The following is an 18,972-nucleotide window of genomic DNA, read 5'->3' as shown; positions in this document are numbered from 1 at the left end:
CTGATATACCACTCAACAGCAGCCAATATTATTCAAGTGCATGTGTGAAAGCAGCTCAATGCAAACATAAAACGATACACTAGAAATCGCTGAAGTAATACAGGGCGTTTCAGGTATAGAAATGCCATTGACTGGAAAAGAAAAGGCGTTTTGTGTGTTAGAGTACGCTCGAACAAGACTGTGCAGCGTGTATTTATGAGAGATTTGAACATGGCGCAAAAAGTTCAAAGAGGAAGGCTGTGTGTCTCAAGTGAGACGAATGTTGAAAATTTGTGAAATCGTTCGTGGAATCCACATGCCTTTGAATTTCTCATTCAAATTTTGAGGAATAAATCCTATATTGCTCAACATTAAGCCTGTTCAGTTTCATTTGCCTAGACTACGTAGTTTCTGGGATATTTACATCTCAAATATCAAATTTTTTGAAGCACCCTGTATTTCCGTAAGTGCTGTATATATAATATTGAAGATATCAGAATTCACAATAAAAACTTAAATACATATTCAGTGCAGTTCAGGATGTTTGTTCATAAAAATCTGTAGTGTACAAACAGTTCTGTTTGGCATCAAACCTTCCCTTCCCTTCCGAGAGCGAACTAATGTGCGGAAGTGCAGGTTGTGACAGTAAAGCGTGTCCTCCCTCTCTTGGTCTAAATAAAAGCCTAACACAGACTTTAAAAGGTGAGTCACAAAGGCACCACTCTGTCAGCTGGTGATTACAATTATGAGCTGTGAGGGCTGGAGGTACCTCAGGCAAACACTGGGGAAATTATTGTCGATTGAGAGCGACAACAGCTTTTCTTTGTTTAAAGCGTCTTTGTGCGAGACTGGTTTATATAGTCGGTTTATTTACCATCACAGTCCCTGTAGTAAAGATGAACCACCACGTATGTAACCCATTCAGCACGTAGGAGACATGGTGGAAAAAATAAATAAATAAAATTTGCCATTGCATTTAAATTAATACTTCAACAGTTTTTTTTTTCTTCCTCTCCACCTAATTAGCATCCAAGGCATCTGACTGATTACCACCATGTTTATCTGTGCCGAGAAAATAGAAATCCTGTTTATTTAAAACTCGCCTATAACTGGAGTCCAGTGGCTCGGACAGTGCCTTCTGCAAATATCCATACCTCTCTCCTGCTAGCAATCGACGCAGTCACACTGCAGTTTAATATACAGAGAAAATTACAGCTAATATCCAGACCCTTACACCTTTGAGTCACCAAATGTTGGCCAGTGACTTGCTGACTATTTGTTAAGCGTGCAAATATGAAGTGCTCTGAAAAGGATAAAAACTAACTCGGGACAAATAATGGCAGGATAAAGAAACGCACTAACTAGCTCACTATACTTTGTTTGCTCCCACTTTTACACTAGTGAATTAGGTTTCCAAGTAAACCAAACACAGGACGCTGTAGCACACTACAGCATTCACTTGCCTGGTGGGCGAGCTAATATTTAATCATTCCACGAAATCCAGCCGTACATGAGGTGATGGCTGACGATGCGTGCAGCGCCGAGTTGGCTACAAGCCACATACAACAAGATTGAATGGAATAACATTTTTCACAGTGCGGTTTTCATCAAATCCTGCGCTCTGATTGGCTGGCGAGCGGGTCCGTATCCTATGGTACGGACCCCGGTTACGGACCTCTGGCGACTCGCTCGTTCACAACAAACATAGTAGCATTTTTTGTCAACATTTATCTTTTTTTTTTTTTAAATAAGATTTATTTATAAGATTATCAAAAACCTTATAAATTTTTGCCAGCATTTCTCAGGAGAATAGCATTAATTTTACAGCATGGATAGCAATAACGGCAGTCTCCACAGCGAAAGCGAGTTTTACTACCCTGAGGAAGAAGAAATAAAAGAAAACATTTCAGGAGAAAGCTAAAAACCTCCAACTTGCTAACGCCGAGCAAAAACATGGCTGAATCCTGAATGACTCAATTTTGTATAAATAGGGGACTACATAGGCGGCAAAACGTAGTTTTTTTCCCTGCCATGGAAGTGAACTTGTATACCGAGGAGGAAGCAATTTGCATGATGGCCTAGCCTGGGCCCGCCCATCCTAAGTGTGACGCAACACGGGGGGCTGTTGCGAACTTAGTCTGGCAAGGCAAGCTATCTCCAGCTCTTCCAAGCTCCCGAAAAATCGGGAGCCAATCAACTTTGAGCATCTCCAACGGCCCTGGGTAGAGGCGTGTTCAAGGCACTGACGTAGTAGAACTGCGACCGGAAGCCATAGATTGTTTACAGAATCTATGCCGGAAGCACTTCATTCACTAGAAACATTACTAACATGGAGCAGCGGCAAGCCTTTGACACAGCGGTGGATGCTGTATTGAAAGCATTCAACGGGAAGTTCTCATTGAAAACTATGCCTGTTACTCAAACAGTTTCCGTCGCGTCACATACGTCAGAGGAAAGAGTGATGTGACTGGTTTAAGCTTCGTCACAGCCTTTTCTGGCTTCGACCAGTAGCAAACGGAGGCATTTCAGGAAGGCGGGTCAACCACGCGCTTTGGGAAACGGTTGGGCTTAATATCTATGCCAGACCAAATGCTCGCAGAGCTTTGAAGTTGCGTTAGCCAGACTAATGATGGCCATGAATGAGGATTCAAAATGGTGGCTCGGGCACTCTCGTTTTCTGTTAGAATTTGGTAAAGAAAAAAATAATTATATTACATTATTTACCAGCTTAAGGTCGGTCTGTATCGTGAAATACCGTGACCTCGGCCCAGAGGGCCTCAGTCAGTACTTTCAAGACCTCGGTCACGGTATTTCACAATACGGACCTCCCAGCTGGTAAATAACACATATCCGCATTCACTGGATTTTGAGGAAGAGAGCTTTTTTTTTTTTCTTTTCAAATTCGATTAATAAAAAATGTCCAACAAAATTTCCGCTGAAGCAGAATTCTGAAAAACCTATCGATGGCTGCACGAATTGACACTTTTCCTTTTTTTTTGTAGAAAGTGCCATCTTGCTGTCGTGCCAAGGTATAGAAGAGCTTTAGACATTTATTTAATTATTCCTTGGACATTTCAGTTCTGTAATTTTCAAACTTCTTTGAGCTTTTGAACCGGTCTTTTTTTTTTAAACACAAATTTTAAATGCTTAAAGTTGAAGAATGTAAACAAACCGGCAAAATGACAGGAGCAATTTGTGAAAAATGCGATTATTTGGAAAAAAAACAAAAAAAACAAAACGTTCTTCCAATCAAATACTTGCATTCCATATTTTGTTGTGGATTTTTTTTTTCCTGGGGTTTTGTTTTCGAGTAAAGTTATTTCATCCTTGGTTGGTTCACCAACACGCGCCGCCATTTTGTTTTTCTCTACTCAGGGTATATGAGCTGATTGGCTACTCTACTACTAGGCTATCAAATTAGAGTCCACAATATGCTCATATCCAGTGAATGTGGATAGAATTTTTATGATTTGTCCATGTCTATAAATATGTTGATTAAATATGAACTCGAGCCCTGTTCCCTCAGTAGAGGGAAAACAAGTTGAAATTCTTGTATATAACAACTATTCCCTCTTACATCATGTTGTACCAGTAAAATATTTAATTAAAATGATTTAGATTTTAAACAAACCAGAGTTCGTGGCTGGGCTATTCACTTCAGTAGCGTGCAAGCCGTGATTTTTAATCCGTGTGCAGTCAAAACAACTTGAGCTGTAATTACTGGCAATAAATCTGCTATTAGTCTGTCAGGTTGAGCTGTGCGTGGGTAGAGGAGATGATGAGAAAGACTGCAGTTTAGATCTTAGCTTTCACCTGCTCCAGCTTAAAGATGTGCTGGTTGAAGTAATGCTGAAGTCTCTCGTTGGCGAAGTTGATGCAGAACTGTTCGAAGCTGTTGTTCTCGTAGTCTTCAAAGCCGAAGATGTCGAGGACGCCGATGGATAAGATCTGAGAAGAAATCGAGTCAGGTTAATTAAAAAAAAAAAAAAAAAAAAGTGTTCAGCTTTTCCTTGAAATATTTGTGACAAGAGATCACGTTGATGTATTGTCAACATTTTATGCGGGGGAAAGAAACAGCCTGGATACTCTGTGCCAGAATAGACCTGTTACGTAATGCCTGCATCTATAATTTACAGATTAAACCAGCGCACTCAACCACAAAACGACACAGGAAATCCCCATCAGATGACTCCACATCATGATCCATTAGAGCTGGAATACATCTGACAGAGCTCTTCATCATTCATCCCCTTTCTCTCCTTCCATCATCTGAACGAAATCGCTCACCTTGGCCGACTCCTCCAGCTCTCGGTTGTTGAGCAGGGCGTGATTGATTCTGAACACGATCCAGTCGAACAGAGCGCTGTACAGAGATTTAGCCATGGAGTCACGCACGGTTCCAGCCTGAAACACAACAGCAGATAACGATGAGCTTAAAGGGGAACAGAGGGCAATATATAGAGTAAATATAACAATAAAACACACATTAACGAACCTTATTCAAGACTTACAAAAGTTTTTTGTTCTAAGGTTGGAAAGTTATAGTGTTTTGAAAGTAGCTCGAGCAAACTATTTCCGCAGTTTGAACAGCCCGCCATGATATTAATTTTATCCAATCAGAATGCACGTTCATTTTCTCTGCGTAACACTCATGATGTATGTATGTGCCCAGTTGTGTTGGCTCATTGAGGTTGGGAATAGCACGTGTGAAATACCCGTTTCTGCCTCTTGCGACGATTTCGCAAGTCCACGGGTGGCGCCCATCTCATTGCAGCAAATAAATTCTGCTGGACTCGTGAGCAACTCCACGTTACATTTTCCGCACGAGCACCACGCCGTGTCACCTGCACGCAGACGCTCTGCCCCACGCTCGCCACGCCCATGGTCAGCATCAGTCTCATCCTCGCCGTCATCCGAGCTTTCTTCTCTTATTTCATCGCCGGAGTCGAGAGTACCTCTCCTAGCTATTTTAAGTTTGTTTCTTAAGACAAGGATTTTTTAAGATGTTACCTTGTTGACAGTTTCGCCGAGAATCTTCCGCCTTCTTCAAAACAGTCACCAGATGTGTCCTGGGGGAGCGACCTGACAGCAGGAGGCGTGAACTACCTGTCAAATTGGGCGGGACGTTCACGCCTCTGTAGCGTAACATCAGCTGATAAGGCACGTCACCACTCGACATCTGGTGACTGTTTTGAAGAAGGCGGAAGATTCTCGCCGAAACTGTCAACAAGGTAACATCTTTAAAAAATCCTTGTCTTAAGAAACGAACTTAAAATAGCTTTAATAGTTAGACATAATGAACTTCCACTACATAGTACCTCTCCTAGGTTCAAACTGGTACCCTTCTAAGCCATAGCCTGCTTGCAGTGTGTCTTGCGGGATCTCTTCGTACGATTTGACAGAGCTGTCGCTTTCATTTGATGCGCCCGACACCATGATTACACGCTTCTCTCCTCTATTTCGGAGAGTTCCGCTAGTGCAGTGGGTAGCGCTGACGTCACGGTCTTTTAAAAATGGCGACTCTTGTGCGGTTTAGCGTATAAAGTATTATATTTACAATTACCAAGATATTTCGTTGTTTTCTAGTATATAAATTTGATAGAATACGTTACTTTGTCACATCAGCAACTGTATATATTATATTCGGTACCCCTTTAAATACCTGCAAGCAAGTGAGTGATGTTTGTCTACAGTATATCCTGGGCTGGAGACACTGCAGTTTATATAAAAAAAAAACAAAAACAAAAAAACCCCCAAAACAGACTTTCACATACACTGATAGACGACGCTGGTTTGCTGAAGGCCAATTTTAGATGAAATTCATGTATTTTGGATCTAACCTGATAGACCTGTGTACACACCGAGTCTTGCTGAAAGATATCTGGTCCCACTTTATATTAAAAGAAACCTTCTCGACTGAAGCACATTAAACGTGTTTATACTGAAATATTTGTGATGTGCTTAGTGAGTCTGGTACCAATGTCTCGGTTGGTGCTGTATTTTCATGAGAAGTAGTTAGCCACGACGATCACAAGTGGATACTGTTGTTGCTAGAGCACTTAAGGCACAGACAGACGTCACTTTCAGCATGTGTACGTGTGCACAGGCAGCAGCTACACGATCAGCACTGGTCACATACATGCTTGTGTATGAAGGACAACATATAATTTTCACTAAACGGCATGTCGGAGCTAAAACATTTATGTGCATTTGGGTTCCGAGTTGTACTGCGAGTTGGCCTAGTGGTTAGCGTGTCTGCCTCTCGATCGGGAAATCGCGAGTTCTACTCACGGTCGAATCATACCAAAGACCATGATAAAAATGGGTAATTCCGCCCCAAATCACCAGATTTAGAAAAATGTTCGCCACTGACCATCCCAGATTTGTTTCATACTTTCTGGAAATATTGTCTGTGTGCCCAATAAATAGTGCACAAAATTTTAGACTTGTACCTTCATTAGTTTCTGAGATAGATATAGGGGCTTTAAAAAAGGGGCGTGGCCCCAATTTCACTGTTAAAACACGTGCTACAGAAAACAGACCTAATTTCCACAAGTCATTACTTTTAAACTATTCATGCAAGATGCATTAAATTTTCAAGGATTGCTCTTCAATGCCAGGCGCCTTTAAATGCTAAAATAGAAAGCTCACAGTTCAATATTTGCCAAGTTATGGCTTGCTGAAAGTCATAAAAAAGATTTGCTTTGGAGCAACTTTGACGCCCCATATCTCCACATTAAAGCACACCAGATCTTTCAAATTCTCATTTATTACTCATGTTATAGTACTCTTTAGGCAACTAGGCATGTGTTCAAAAGAAAATCAAACTTTCTGATTTATTAGGCTTTTTTTTTTTATTTTTAAACATTTTCCGCCTATAATTCAAATGCATATTACAAATCGTCGCTGTCAGGTCAAAACCTGCTATGTGACATTTTTCCTTTTTTACAGGAGACGTAAAAAACTGAATAAAACTGAAATAAGCTGAGAAGCCAGTAAAAGTTTACTTGTTCTATTATTAGCTTGGTCAGTTAAATATCCATCAAAATACCTAATTGCAGCATTATATTAGCGTAAAATTGCAAAAAAAATAAAATAAAATAAAATAATAATAATCCTTGAGAACACATAAGAGGTTCTGCATGTCAGATATTTGCACACAAGGTTTTAGACATGCAAAACCTCCCATGTGCAATCTGAGTGACTAAGAGTATTGTGTGCAGAATCTGCTGTGCGCGCCACTAGGTGCACATTAGTTGATATTGCACACAGTTTATTTCGACCCATCACATGAAAGGGATTGAATCTAGGGCCCGTTTACACGAGGACGCTGTCGGGTAAAAACGACTAAATATTTTATCGGAAGTGTCTTTCGTCTACACAGGGACGGCGTTTCCGAGGCTGAAAAACGGAAAAAATTAAAAACGCCTTCCAGATTGGATAAGTTAAAAACAGCCCCCGTTGCATATCTGTCTAAACTACCCAATACGCAAAACTCTGCTCGGATCTGCTCACGTCGGGTACGCGTTTACGTCATACATGTCATATACTGTACATGCCAGCCCGGGAAGTAAGAAAGTAAGTAAAAAAGTAAGAGCATGCCTGATTACATCGATCCAACGGACCTTCAAGCTGCTCTAGCAGCTTTAATAAACGTCCAGGAGTCCTTCGAACATCTATACCGAATCTGCACATATACCGTTAATGAACAGAGGCGGGTATAGTATGCTCTTACTTTTTTACTTACTTTCTTACTTACCATAGCCAGAGTAGTCAAAGTTTTCGCGGCGCAGATGTGCAGATCAGACAAGACGGAAGACATTGCGCATGCGTGCAGACATAGCGGAGGTCTTTCACAGCACCACCTAGCCGCCTGGCATGCACATCCAATTGAATTCCACACATTTATGCGTCACCGTATAGACGCAGATTTCCTCCTTGAAAACGGTCGTGTAGACGCGGAAAAAAGTGAGAACGAAAACGGACTTTTGCGTTTTTGTTTCAGACCGTCCCCGTGTAAAGTGGGCCTTAGTCTCTTCTGGATTATCCACTGGTCCTTCCATTTTCTAATTAGCATAAATGGAAGCACAAGGTCAAAATTGACCAATCAGCATAGAGAACCCAATTTGACCTAAATTGTCACATAGGTTTTGAACCGACAGCGACGAAATGTATGACGAGGTCTACCATAACAATTATACCACTGGAAAGAGCTGGTTTTGATTAGCAAAATGCACAAAATATGAAGTTGGTACACTAAACCAAACTATAAATATTAATGTATCAAGTACGGCATGTTTTACGATAGACGGAAATGCTGTTTTAAGGCATATAATCTACTAGCAGACAAACTAGCAAAACATCATTTCATTGCCAAACACCAGAGTGGATATTTGAAGGAAAAATCGGTCAGCGGATGAATGTATTATGCTTTTGGATTTTGCCGAAAACTACTCATTCTGTGTAGAGGATTCTGCCCAGGGATACCACTGGGACAACAGCCAATGCACTCTTCATCCATTTGCAGTGCTACCAGAGGACTAGCCCCCCCACCGTAACCCTAGCTACGGTATGTAGTAGGTGAGAGGCCGAGGGCTATGGAAACAGATTGGCGCCGCCCTATGTGCCACATGGTGTGGGAAAGACTTTGTTTGATTTTGGGTTCCGAGTCAAACTGTAACGTCTAGTGATTGCGTGCACAGTAACGTTAAACAGACCGAAATGCACTGAGCATCACTGTTGTGATTGGACTGTGTCTCAAATCCAAAACGTGGACCTTAAATTTGAAATACTGACCAATTTAGACGACCCACAAGACCAGTCCTCAAAACATGGTGTTATACTGGCACCCCTATATGTTGGTATTGCACAAATGGTTTTCCACCAAACCAAATGACTTGATACATGCATCCTTACAAAGCATCTTAAAAAAACACAAGATAACACTCAGGTTTTGTTGCTAGTGCCTAAAAACCAAAAAGAACAAGAGCTCCCACCCTCACATGCCACATCGTTAATTAGATAGCCAACGTTCGGTTAGTGGAGACGTCCAGCGTTTGCTCCGACTACAAGTTACAATCTACAAGACGAGTGCGATGGCATTGACCATGATATTAGCATGAAAGTGGAAGTGTGTGTATTGGATCCGTTTGCGCAGCATGTACAGATGAGGACGTGAAAGAGCTGCAGTCAATAAACCAATTATATTCTGCTGCATTGCTATCTTTATAGAGATAAAGAGATAAGATGAGGACTAAATCTCGCTGCACCAAAAAAACAAGGTCACATTACACATCAATTAAAGATGCTTTAACTTTTTATATGAGTCAAAATTTGCTAATGGGTAATAATGGTGAGACACGTATAAAAAAAATCTCCATCCACTATTTTAAACATAAATTGGATATTTTTTGGTTTAAATAAAATAATATTGCTCTAAGAAATAATGTTGACAACTTCAGATATCACAAGCTATATTTTCCCAATAAAATCATGAATTAATTTTTTGAAGTTGGTGAATTTTAGACACCCGACAGTAACAGTTCTGACTAACCAACTTCGACAAGGTTTGATTGCTATACAACTTATTGTCGGAATTAAATCAACTACACTCCATAAAACAGGTTTACTGAAGTGTTTAAAAAACCATATACAAATGGGCCTGCACATTTTCTAAACACGAAAAAATCATTTAAAAAAAAAAAAAGACCCTTATGTACGTTACTGTGCCCGTCAGAAGTCAACATCAACTTGTGAATAAGAATATTCCAACTAAAAACATTAATATAGAACAATATATGTAATCAATCACTTTAATATACAACCCCGATTCCAAAAAAGTTGGGACAAAGTACAAATTGTAAATAAAAACGGAATGCAATGATGTGGAAGTTTCAAAATTCCATATTTTATTCAGAATAGAACATAGATGACATATCAAATGTTTAAACTGAGAAAATGTATCATTTAAAGAGAAAAATTAGGTGATTTTAAATTGCATGACAACAACACATCTCAAAAAAGTTGGGACAAGGCCATGTTTACCACTGTGAGACATCCCCTTTTCTCTTTACAACAGTCTGTAAACGTCTGGGGACTGAGGAGACAAGTTGCTCAAGTTTAGGGATAGGAATGTTAACCCATTCTTGTCTAATGTAGGATTCTAGTTGCTCAACTGTCTTAGGTCTTTTTTGTCGCATCTTCCGTTTTATGATGCGCCAAATGTTTTCTGTGGGTGAAAGATCTGGACTGCAGGCTGGCCAGTTCAGTACCCGGACCCTTCTTCTACGCAGCCATGATGCTGTAATTGATGCAGTATGTGGTTTGGCATTGTCATGTTGGAAAATGCAAGGTCTTCCCTGAAAGAGACGTCGTCTGGATGGGAGCATATGTTGCTCTAGAACCTGGATATACCTTTCAGCATTGATTGTGTCTTTCCAGATGTGTAAGCTGCCCATGCCACATGCACTAATGCAACCCCATACCATCAGAGATACAGGCTTCTGAACTGAGCGCTGATAACAACTTGGGTCGTCCTTCTCCGCTTTAGTCCGAATGACATGGCGTCCCTGATTTCCACAAAGAACTTCAAATTTTGATTCGTCTGACCACAGAACAGTTTTCCACTTTGCCACAGTCCATTTTAAATGAGCCTTGGCCCAGAGAAGACGTCTGCGCTTCTGGATCATGTTTAGATACGGCTTCTTCTTTGAACTATAGAGTTTTAGCTGGCAACGGCGGATGGCACGGTGAATTGTGTTCACAGATAATGGTCTCTGGAAATATTCCTGAGCCCATTTTGTGATTTCCAATACAGAAGCATGCCTGTATGTGATGCAGTGCCATCTAAGGGCCCGAAGATCACGGGCACCCAGTATGGTTTTCCGGCCTTGACCCTTACACACACAGATTCTTCCAGATTCTCTGAATCTTTTGATGATATTATGCACTGTAGATGATGATATATTCAAACTCTTTGCAATTTTACACTGTCAAACTCCTTTCTGATATTGCTCCACTATTTGTCGGTGTAGAATTAGGGGGATTGGTGATCCTCTTCCCAGCTTTACTTCTGAGAGCCGCTGCCACTCCAAGATGCTCTTTTTATACCCAGTCATGTTAATGACCTATTGCCAATTGACCTAATGAGTTGCAGTTTGGTCCTCCAGCTGTTCCTTTTTTGTACCTTTAACTTTTCCAGCCTCTTATTGCCCCGTCCCAACTTTTTTGGGATGTGTTGCTGTCATGAAATTTCAAATGAGCCAATATTTGGCATGAAATTTCAAAATGTCTCACTTTTGACATTTGATATGTTGTCTATGTTCTATTGTGAATACAATATCAGTTTTTGAGATTTGTAAATTATTGCATTCCGTTTTTATTTACAATTTGTACTTTGTCCCAACTTTTTTGGAATCGGGGTTGTAAAAGCACCAATTGATTTATAATTAATTCTCGCCTTGGAATCTGCCTGTTTTCAAAATACATCGATGGTAAAATCAAAGGATCGCTGTCTGTCAGAAAATAACGTACACAAGACTGTATCGTATATCTCCGACCGGCAGAGCACCGCATGATACACAAACCTCCAGGAAATCCACACTACCACAAGTTTTGATGACATCATCGCTTTCCGAGAAGATGGAGAAACTGGCCGCCTGAGCAGCGTGTGTTTGCAGTCTGTCAAGAAAGCTAACGTGCATAATACAAGTATAGATTTGTTCTTCACTCACTAAAAATGAACCGTAGCGATCGGGGAACTGGCTGAAATACTTCATAATGGATGTAAACAAAAATTGACGCCAGTGCAACTGAAAGAATTTGCCGGGAGGGTGAATGATCGTGTGGAATGTGCTGGTCCCTGACGGAAGCAGGAAGTCGCACGTTACAATCTGATGGACATTTCTTATGCATGTTATATTTTGACGTCCCCCAATTGAAGATAAATAAAATTTGTTTTGGGTGTACTTGTCACCATGTCAGACAGGTCTCCTTCTGGAGTCAGAGAGCTTTAAGTGGACTTGTTGGAAAAAGGAAGAGATTGATGGCCCAGAAATATGTTTCCATGGCTGTAATCCAAATTTTAAGTCTCATTTATTACTTTATGGTGCATGCATATTACTATCAGACAGTTCCGGCTGTGTGCAATACTCATGTTGTAGTCTTCATTTATGAATTTTACAATATAATTTTAGTCTTAGATTTCTCCTGTTACTTAAATATTCATATTCCCCTTTCCCTAGTCAGATCTTATAGTGCAATTAGAGTACATTTCAATGAATTCATCTTTGGTAATTTATGTCCGTCGAAAGTAACATGCGTAAGTATACTAACCCACGTGTTTTAATATTGTATTGTTCCACAGAGTCCGGTTTCCAATCCTTAATGTTAATAGTAAGTTACTACTGTTATGTTATGAGGATTTCTTCACAATGAATTCTTGTGTTATGTCGGTTCATAAGTGATAACAGAAAAGTTATCACCTTGGCTCTTGGTCGTGAATCTTTTCACCTGTTTCTTGAATAATTATATTCTCATTTTCTGGAAAGATCTTTGATATTTTCCATTAAGTATTGTAAAAACCTGATTATTTCATTCTTGTATCCATGGAGTTTTGTAAAATAAAGAGAAAAAAAACTAAAAATACTTCATTTTTTTCTGTCAAAAAATAACATGCATAAGCGTAGATTTGATAACTTCGCAGATGATTTTTTTTGAAAATCCAGTGTGATTATCTTTTCAATTGTTAATATGTTTAATAAAATAATAAAAGTTTAATATGATGTAGTTTAATTTTTCAATAAAAGAATATGAATTTTGACATGATTTGTTACATATTACCCATTAGCAGATTTTCATCCATATACAAGTGGGCAACTCGTTTCAAAAATAAATCTTGGACGCAATTCAAGGTCAAAAGTTAATTATAAAGATTAATATGCAAATTAAATTTTCCTTCAAGCGTCTGTAAGCAGTTATGCTGTAACTGGTGAGAATGTCTAGCTCATGTATGCACACAAGTGTACGGTACACTATCTTGACATTTTGAAGTTTAACCTTGATACAACACAACGTACCTTTGTTTTTTTACGCAAGATGTGAAGTAAACAATCAGATGAATAATTCAATGAGCAACCTGTAGTGAGACATTATCGACATGGTAACTATACAGGAACTGTCCACTTGCTTTAGTGTGAAATCTATATAGGCAGATTCTACCGTAACTGGATCCATTAATCACTTGCCCACAAAATAAGAAATTTTTCTTGTCCTTTTTTCAGTGAGGTAATATTTTCAAGATTGAAAATATGGTATTTGGTCTTCTAAAACAGCACGTCATTTAAAAATACACTGAGTATATCAATAAAAGATTTTTAAAGAATAAAGTTCAATTTCTTTGACATATCTGACAGACATAACTCCCATTTTAAAAATCACTTTCATTATCCCTGTTGCTATCGTCAGTGAATTTCTGTCAGATGACCTGACGATAGACTCGGCCATTATGGATCTTTGGTAGTTATCGTGTGGAAGCAGGCTTTATAATTTTCGGGTGTCAACAGAGAGTTGAAATAGATTAACAGCGAAAAAACTATTTCGTTCACGAGAGAAGCCCACAGTTATTTTTTAAAAATGCTATCGTCAGTCTGTCAGTCAAATGCACCTGACAACAGCAAAATTCAAGCCCTCACCACGCACATGTTGACTGACGCAAAGAGGAAATTCTACTGACAGATTTTTGGCATGATTTTTGTGACAGCAGACATTTACTTCCGCACAAGACTTGGAGTTCTGACAGCTAGATTTCATCAAATAAATCAAGGTAAGATTTTCTGTCCGCTATCCTGACGATAGAAATTTTTGACGATAGAAACATTGAGAATATATTTGTGCATTCATATTTAAATTTTTCTGGAGGAAAACTATCGCAAGTTGAGATAAATCAGAGCCATTTGCGACCCTTTCAGCCGACAGGCCATTTCAATGTGTTATTTCCCCGCGAAAGTGACACCGTCGTGTCTATCGTCACTGTTCTGACAATTATTGTTGATATTTCAATTTTGAAAATAAATTTTATCTTTATTTCAATATTTTATTTTATTGTTTGGTTCTAGTGATGAGGTATTTAATATTATTACTAAATTTGTCAGATTAATAATGTAAGAAACAGTTTTGTTGCTATTGTCATCCAGAGCGTCTGTCAGAATATGATGGTAGACGTTAGTTTGTCGGTCAGATTTTGATGATAGAAACCGATGTGTTTCTATTGTCATTTAGCATGTCTGTCATGTCAGACTTTTATTAATTAGTTACCAGGACGACGGTCCTAAAATTTACTGTGAATGTCCAAGACCCCAAATGCTACTAGAAAAACTTAATAGAATGATCAAAATAATCAATTCAGCAATTTAAGGAGATGGGACTTAACTGGCCTCTGTTATGGTAGAATCTGCCTATAGTTTTAAAGTCCCACATTTCTGATTTGTGAGCTCAGAGTATGTTAGGGTGTGCACGCGCATGCATGCATGCTGTTCGTCAGTGCTTTGTTCTCAGTGTAAGCACAGAAGAGTTTCTGAAGTGAACGCAGCCTTAAGAATAAAGGCAGACATACAAGAACAGAACGAGAATCATAATTAACACTTATTAATGGTGACCGTATTTTGTCTTGGAATTGTGCTTAACTTTAATTAAACTTGTAATGCTAATGAAGAGATGTATTTTTTAAAATATATATAATATAAAATCTATCACACATACACAGAGAGGGGGAGAGAGAGCGAGCGCACATATGTAGGTCACTGTGAAGAGGTTAATGCAAAGTACTGCTTGGGTGTGATCCATCATGTCTGTGCACTTCCCTGAGGCATAATTAACATCATTAGGCCCTTTAATGCTCTCCAACGTGGCACAGCTTCTGCCAATCCAATCTGGTGAGAGCACACAGCCGCGACACTCGGGGATCTGATTTATGTAAACTGCTTACACACCGTCGGCCCAGGCTCATTTCCCTGAAGATGAGTCAATGCAAAAACTGTGGCTTTAATCAACGGTCACTACAGCAGCAACACAGGCCTGCTCTAAGTGTACATGTTTTAAAACACCACACACAAGGACCTGATAAAAAAACCTGCAAAAGATTAACAGGGTCTATTAAGAAATGTCTTTCAAATGAGCAAAAAATAAATAAATCAAATCAACTAAAAATCCGTTCTGTGCAGTTTCTTCAATGAATATAGTACAATACAGGATAAGACATGAAGTTACATGCAAATAAACTTATTTCGTGCCTGCAATGTAATTCGCTGCAGCCTGAAAGTCACTTCTGGAACAGCAATTGCGTGTGCAAATTAATATAGCCGAAGAGCAGGGATAACATTTGGTCACGTCTATTACTTTACCATGGTAAAAAAGTTGATGTGTTAGATATTCACCACAAATCATTGGTGATAGCATACCAGGTTCTTAAGGGGTTAGGGCCAGCATGCCTCCAAAGCCTGATCCGCCCCTACGCTCCGGTACTACTGGTTGCCTGGCCCTTCCTTCTCTCTGCTCCTGCCCAGCCCACTCAAGACTACTCCGTCCTGGTTCCCCATCGGTGGAATGACCTTCCCGTTGAGGTCAGAACTGCTGACTCCCTGACCACCTTCAAACGCAGACTGAAGACTCACCTCTCCCCTTCTTCCCTGCCCACTGCGTAACTGCATTTCAGTCTTGACCAACCCATGCTGTGTACGATTGAGCCTGGGGTTAGCCGTTTGAGTTCTTTATTTAGTTATACTTTATATGGTTGGTTTGTTTCTTTGGCTGTTTGAGTACTGGTATTTCAACAGCACTATGTATTGCTGTCACTTGGTCAGTTGGCACAAGGACTTTCTTGTCTAGACGTTCAGCACTTCATGTACTTGACTTTTTCCACTCATTGTACGCCGCTCTGGATAAAAGCGTCTGCTAAATGCCATGCAATGTAATGACGGAACGAACAGCAACAAAGAATGCGATTTTGTAAGAAATGAACATCTCATCTTTGTGAAGTCTGCACAACAACTGGAAGAAAGACCAGGTGTGTTCTTCAATTTCAATAAAACTATTTCCTAAATATACTTCCGTTTATTTTAATTTCATTAATTGGATACAACTTGGGCGGCACGGTGGTGTAGTGGTTAGCGCTGTCGCCTCACAGCAAGAAGGTCCGGGTTCGAGCCCCGTGGCCGGCGAGGGCCTTTCTGTGCGGAGTTTGCATGTTCTCCCCGTGTCCGTGTGGGTTTTCTCCGGGTGCTCCGGTTTCCCCCACAGTCCAAAGACATGCAGGTTAGGTTAACTGGTGACTCTAAATTGACCGTAGGTGTGAATGTGAGTGTGAATGGTTGTCTGTGTCTATGTGTCAGCCCTGTGATGACCTGGCGACTTGTCCAGGGTGTACCCCGCCTTTCGCCCGTAGTCAGCTGGGATAGGCTCCAGCTTGCCTGCAACCCTGTAGAACAGGATAAAGTGGCTACAGGTAATGTGATGAGATGGATGCAACTTACACCAGTTCAACTGTATATGTTTTAAATATCACACAAACTATGTTTTAAATATAATTTTTAAATATCATTGTGATTTAAATATCACAAATATCCTTGTGTAATATTTAAAACATAGTTGAACTGGTGCAAGTTACATCCTATTAATGAAATTAAAATAAATGGTCTGGTCATTTTTGGAAAATATTTCAATTTGAATTTTTGGCTCAACTATATTTACATACTTGCTGACTGGAAGTTTGATCATCCCCTTGCACGTGTGTGTTTATTTTGCTTTTTTTAAATTAATTTTACCATTTAAATGAAATTAACTTGACATCCAGCCATTTAAAATAAATAAATAAAAACCCATACACATGTCCACTAACCAAATTAACCATGCATGTTATTTACCAGCTGGGAGGTCTAAATTGTGAAATACCATGACCGAGGTCTTGAAAATACTGACCGAGGCCTCTGGGCCGAGGTCACGGTATTTCACCATACGGACCGACCTTAAGCTGGTAAATAATATAGTTATTTTTTTCTTTACCAAATTCTAACAGAAAATGAGAGCGCCTGAAAGGGAAAACAAAACCAAGGCGAGCCAGCATTTTGAATCCTCATTCACAACTGTAATGCAAATGGATTCCTCCTCGGTATACAAGTGCACTTCCATAGCAGGGGAAAGAAAAAAAACCCAAAAAACAAAACATTTTGCCATCTATATAGTCCTTTATTTATACAACTTTGAGTTATTCACGATTCAGCCATGTTTTTGCTCGGCGTTAGCCACAGTTACAGGTTTTCGGCTTTCTCCTGAAATGTTCTCTTTTATTTCGTCTTCATCAGGGTTGTAAAACTCACGTTCGCTGTGAACACTGTCATTATCGCTATCCATGCTGTAAAATTAATGCCATTATACTGAGAAATGCGAAAATAAACTTTGACAAAAAAAAAATTGCTACTACGTTGTTTATTGTGAACGAGCGAGTCACCAAAGGTCCGTAACCGGGATCTGTATCGTAGGACTCCGGACCGCTTGCGAGCCAATCAGAGCGCACGATTTGATGGAAACCGGACCGCGAAAAAAATAATACCCATTACTGTTTAAGCCATTTGATTCAAGTACAAAATGAACAGTGTGTACACAGACACATCTGATTCACCTCAGAACTCAGACTGAAAAGGTTTACATTTCCATTACAAACACAATCACATCAGATCAATTATTCATAAATGTGGCAAGAAACATTTAAAACCTCATTTAAGTATTGTTTGCATGCTACATTATTTATACAATTACTTGGTACATGCACAATTTATTATTCTGCACAAACAATTCTTATTACGTCAGGGATATTTGAGTTATTATTGCTTATTATACAACACAATCCCCAAGCTCCACGATACACTGCTATTAAGAGAAAGCACTTATTAGAAGAGCTGGTTCAGGATTTGAGCTAAAAGAAGCCTGTGTCGATTAAAGTGTGCTTAATAGACCTGGCATCAGGTTCCTGATGGAAAGTTCTGAATCAGGCAGGAAGTCAGCCGTGTGCGTATGGGTGCGCGTCTCAACATTAGCTAAAATGTCACTAGGAGCTGTGCATGTTTGTTTTTGACCATGAAAGTTCATAAAAACCATCCGAATCTGTTCTAATCGAATCTCGGTTCCGCAGTTAAAGCCAAACACAACTTTGTGGTTATCGAAAGCATTCTGCTGCAGTGCATCATACGGAATAAAAGCACTTGGCCGTATACCGCTGTAGGAAAATAATCGATGCTGGGGTGGTGTAAAGCAACATGATGCTCACAGCCCATCCTGAAGTGTTTTATTCCTTATATACCACAGCAAGTTCCCAAAGATGTTTGTTTTTTTAATTTGTCGAAGATGGACACATTATGCTTTTATCAATCTTTTGTATCGAAAATCACGCGTGCTGATTGGTTGAGAAACTCTGACTACTTCTCAATAATCACCTCGAGCGACTCTGCAAAACGCTGGCCAATCGCTTCGTCACCGTAAGTGAAGAAGAATTATAAATTATGAAAGAAAACGCTGTTCCTAAAAAATGTTTCGAAGTTTAGTTTAAAACTATTCAAAGGTAAGGTGGAATTGTGATTTATTTTATGTGACTCAGTGTAGATAAGTGACAAGTCTGTGCCACGCCTTTATTACATTTGCATGCTGCTTTTGAAGTTTGAAATGAATTTTTTTTTTTTTTAAATACAATTTTTCTTCTTTGAAATAATCATCTGTATATTTACACTAAAAACAGTGATCTGCCTCAGGCTCAGTGAATAATAACCTTGAATTTGTCTCGATTATTATTCACCGATATTCACATCACCTTCAGCAAATAACTTGGCTACTTTTAACGTCATGGAATGTCTGTGAAACAAGATAGTTCCCGTCATCACTTGTGGGTAATTCTGCCCCAGATCACCAGATTTAGAAAAACATTCGCCACTGACCATCTCAGATTTGCTT

General features: G+C 39.5%; 1 protein-coding gene across 9 annotated transcripts in view; it reads right to left on the bottom strand.

Annotated features, from left to right (window-relative positions):
* Positions 1 to 18,972, bottom strand: part of myo9aa (myosin IXAa) — a 235,602-nt gene that overhangs the window by 92,822 nt on the left and 123,808 nt on the right. For all 9 annotated transcript variants that reach the window (XM_060940904.1, XM_060940907.1, XM_060940911.1 and 6 more), the window contains 2 exons: positions 4,267 to 4,383; positions 3,793 to 3,927 (listed from right to left, as the gene is read on the bottom strand). In XM_060940904.1, the coding sequence (XP_060796887.1) occupies positions 3,793 to 3,927; positions 4,267 to 4,383 (252 nt within the window). The remainder of the gene's footprint in view (positions 1 to 3,792; positions 3,928 to 4,266; positions 4,384 to 18,972) is intronic.

The sequence above is a fragment of the Neoarius graeffei genome, chromosome 15 (genome assembly GCF_027579695.1).
Source record: "Neoarius graeffei isolate fNeoGra1 chromosome 15, fNeoGra1.pri, whole genome shotgun sequence".
NCBI classification, from domain to species: Eukaryota; Metazoa; Chordata; class Actinopteri; order Siluriformes; family Ariidae; genus Neoarius; species Neoarius graeffei.
Note: the sequence above shows the minus strand (reverse complement) of the source record. Positions and strands in the feature narration are given on the sequence as shown.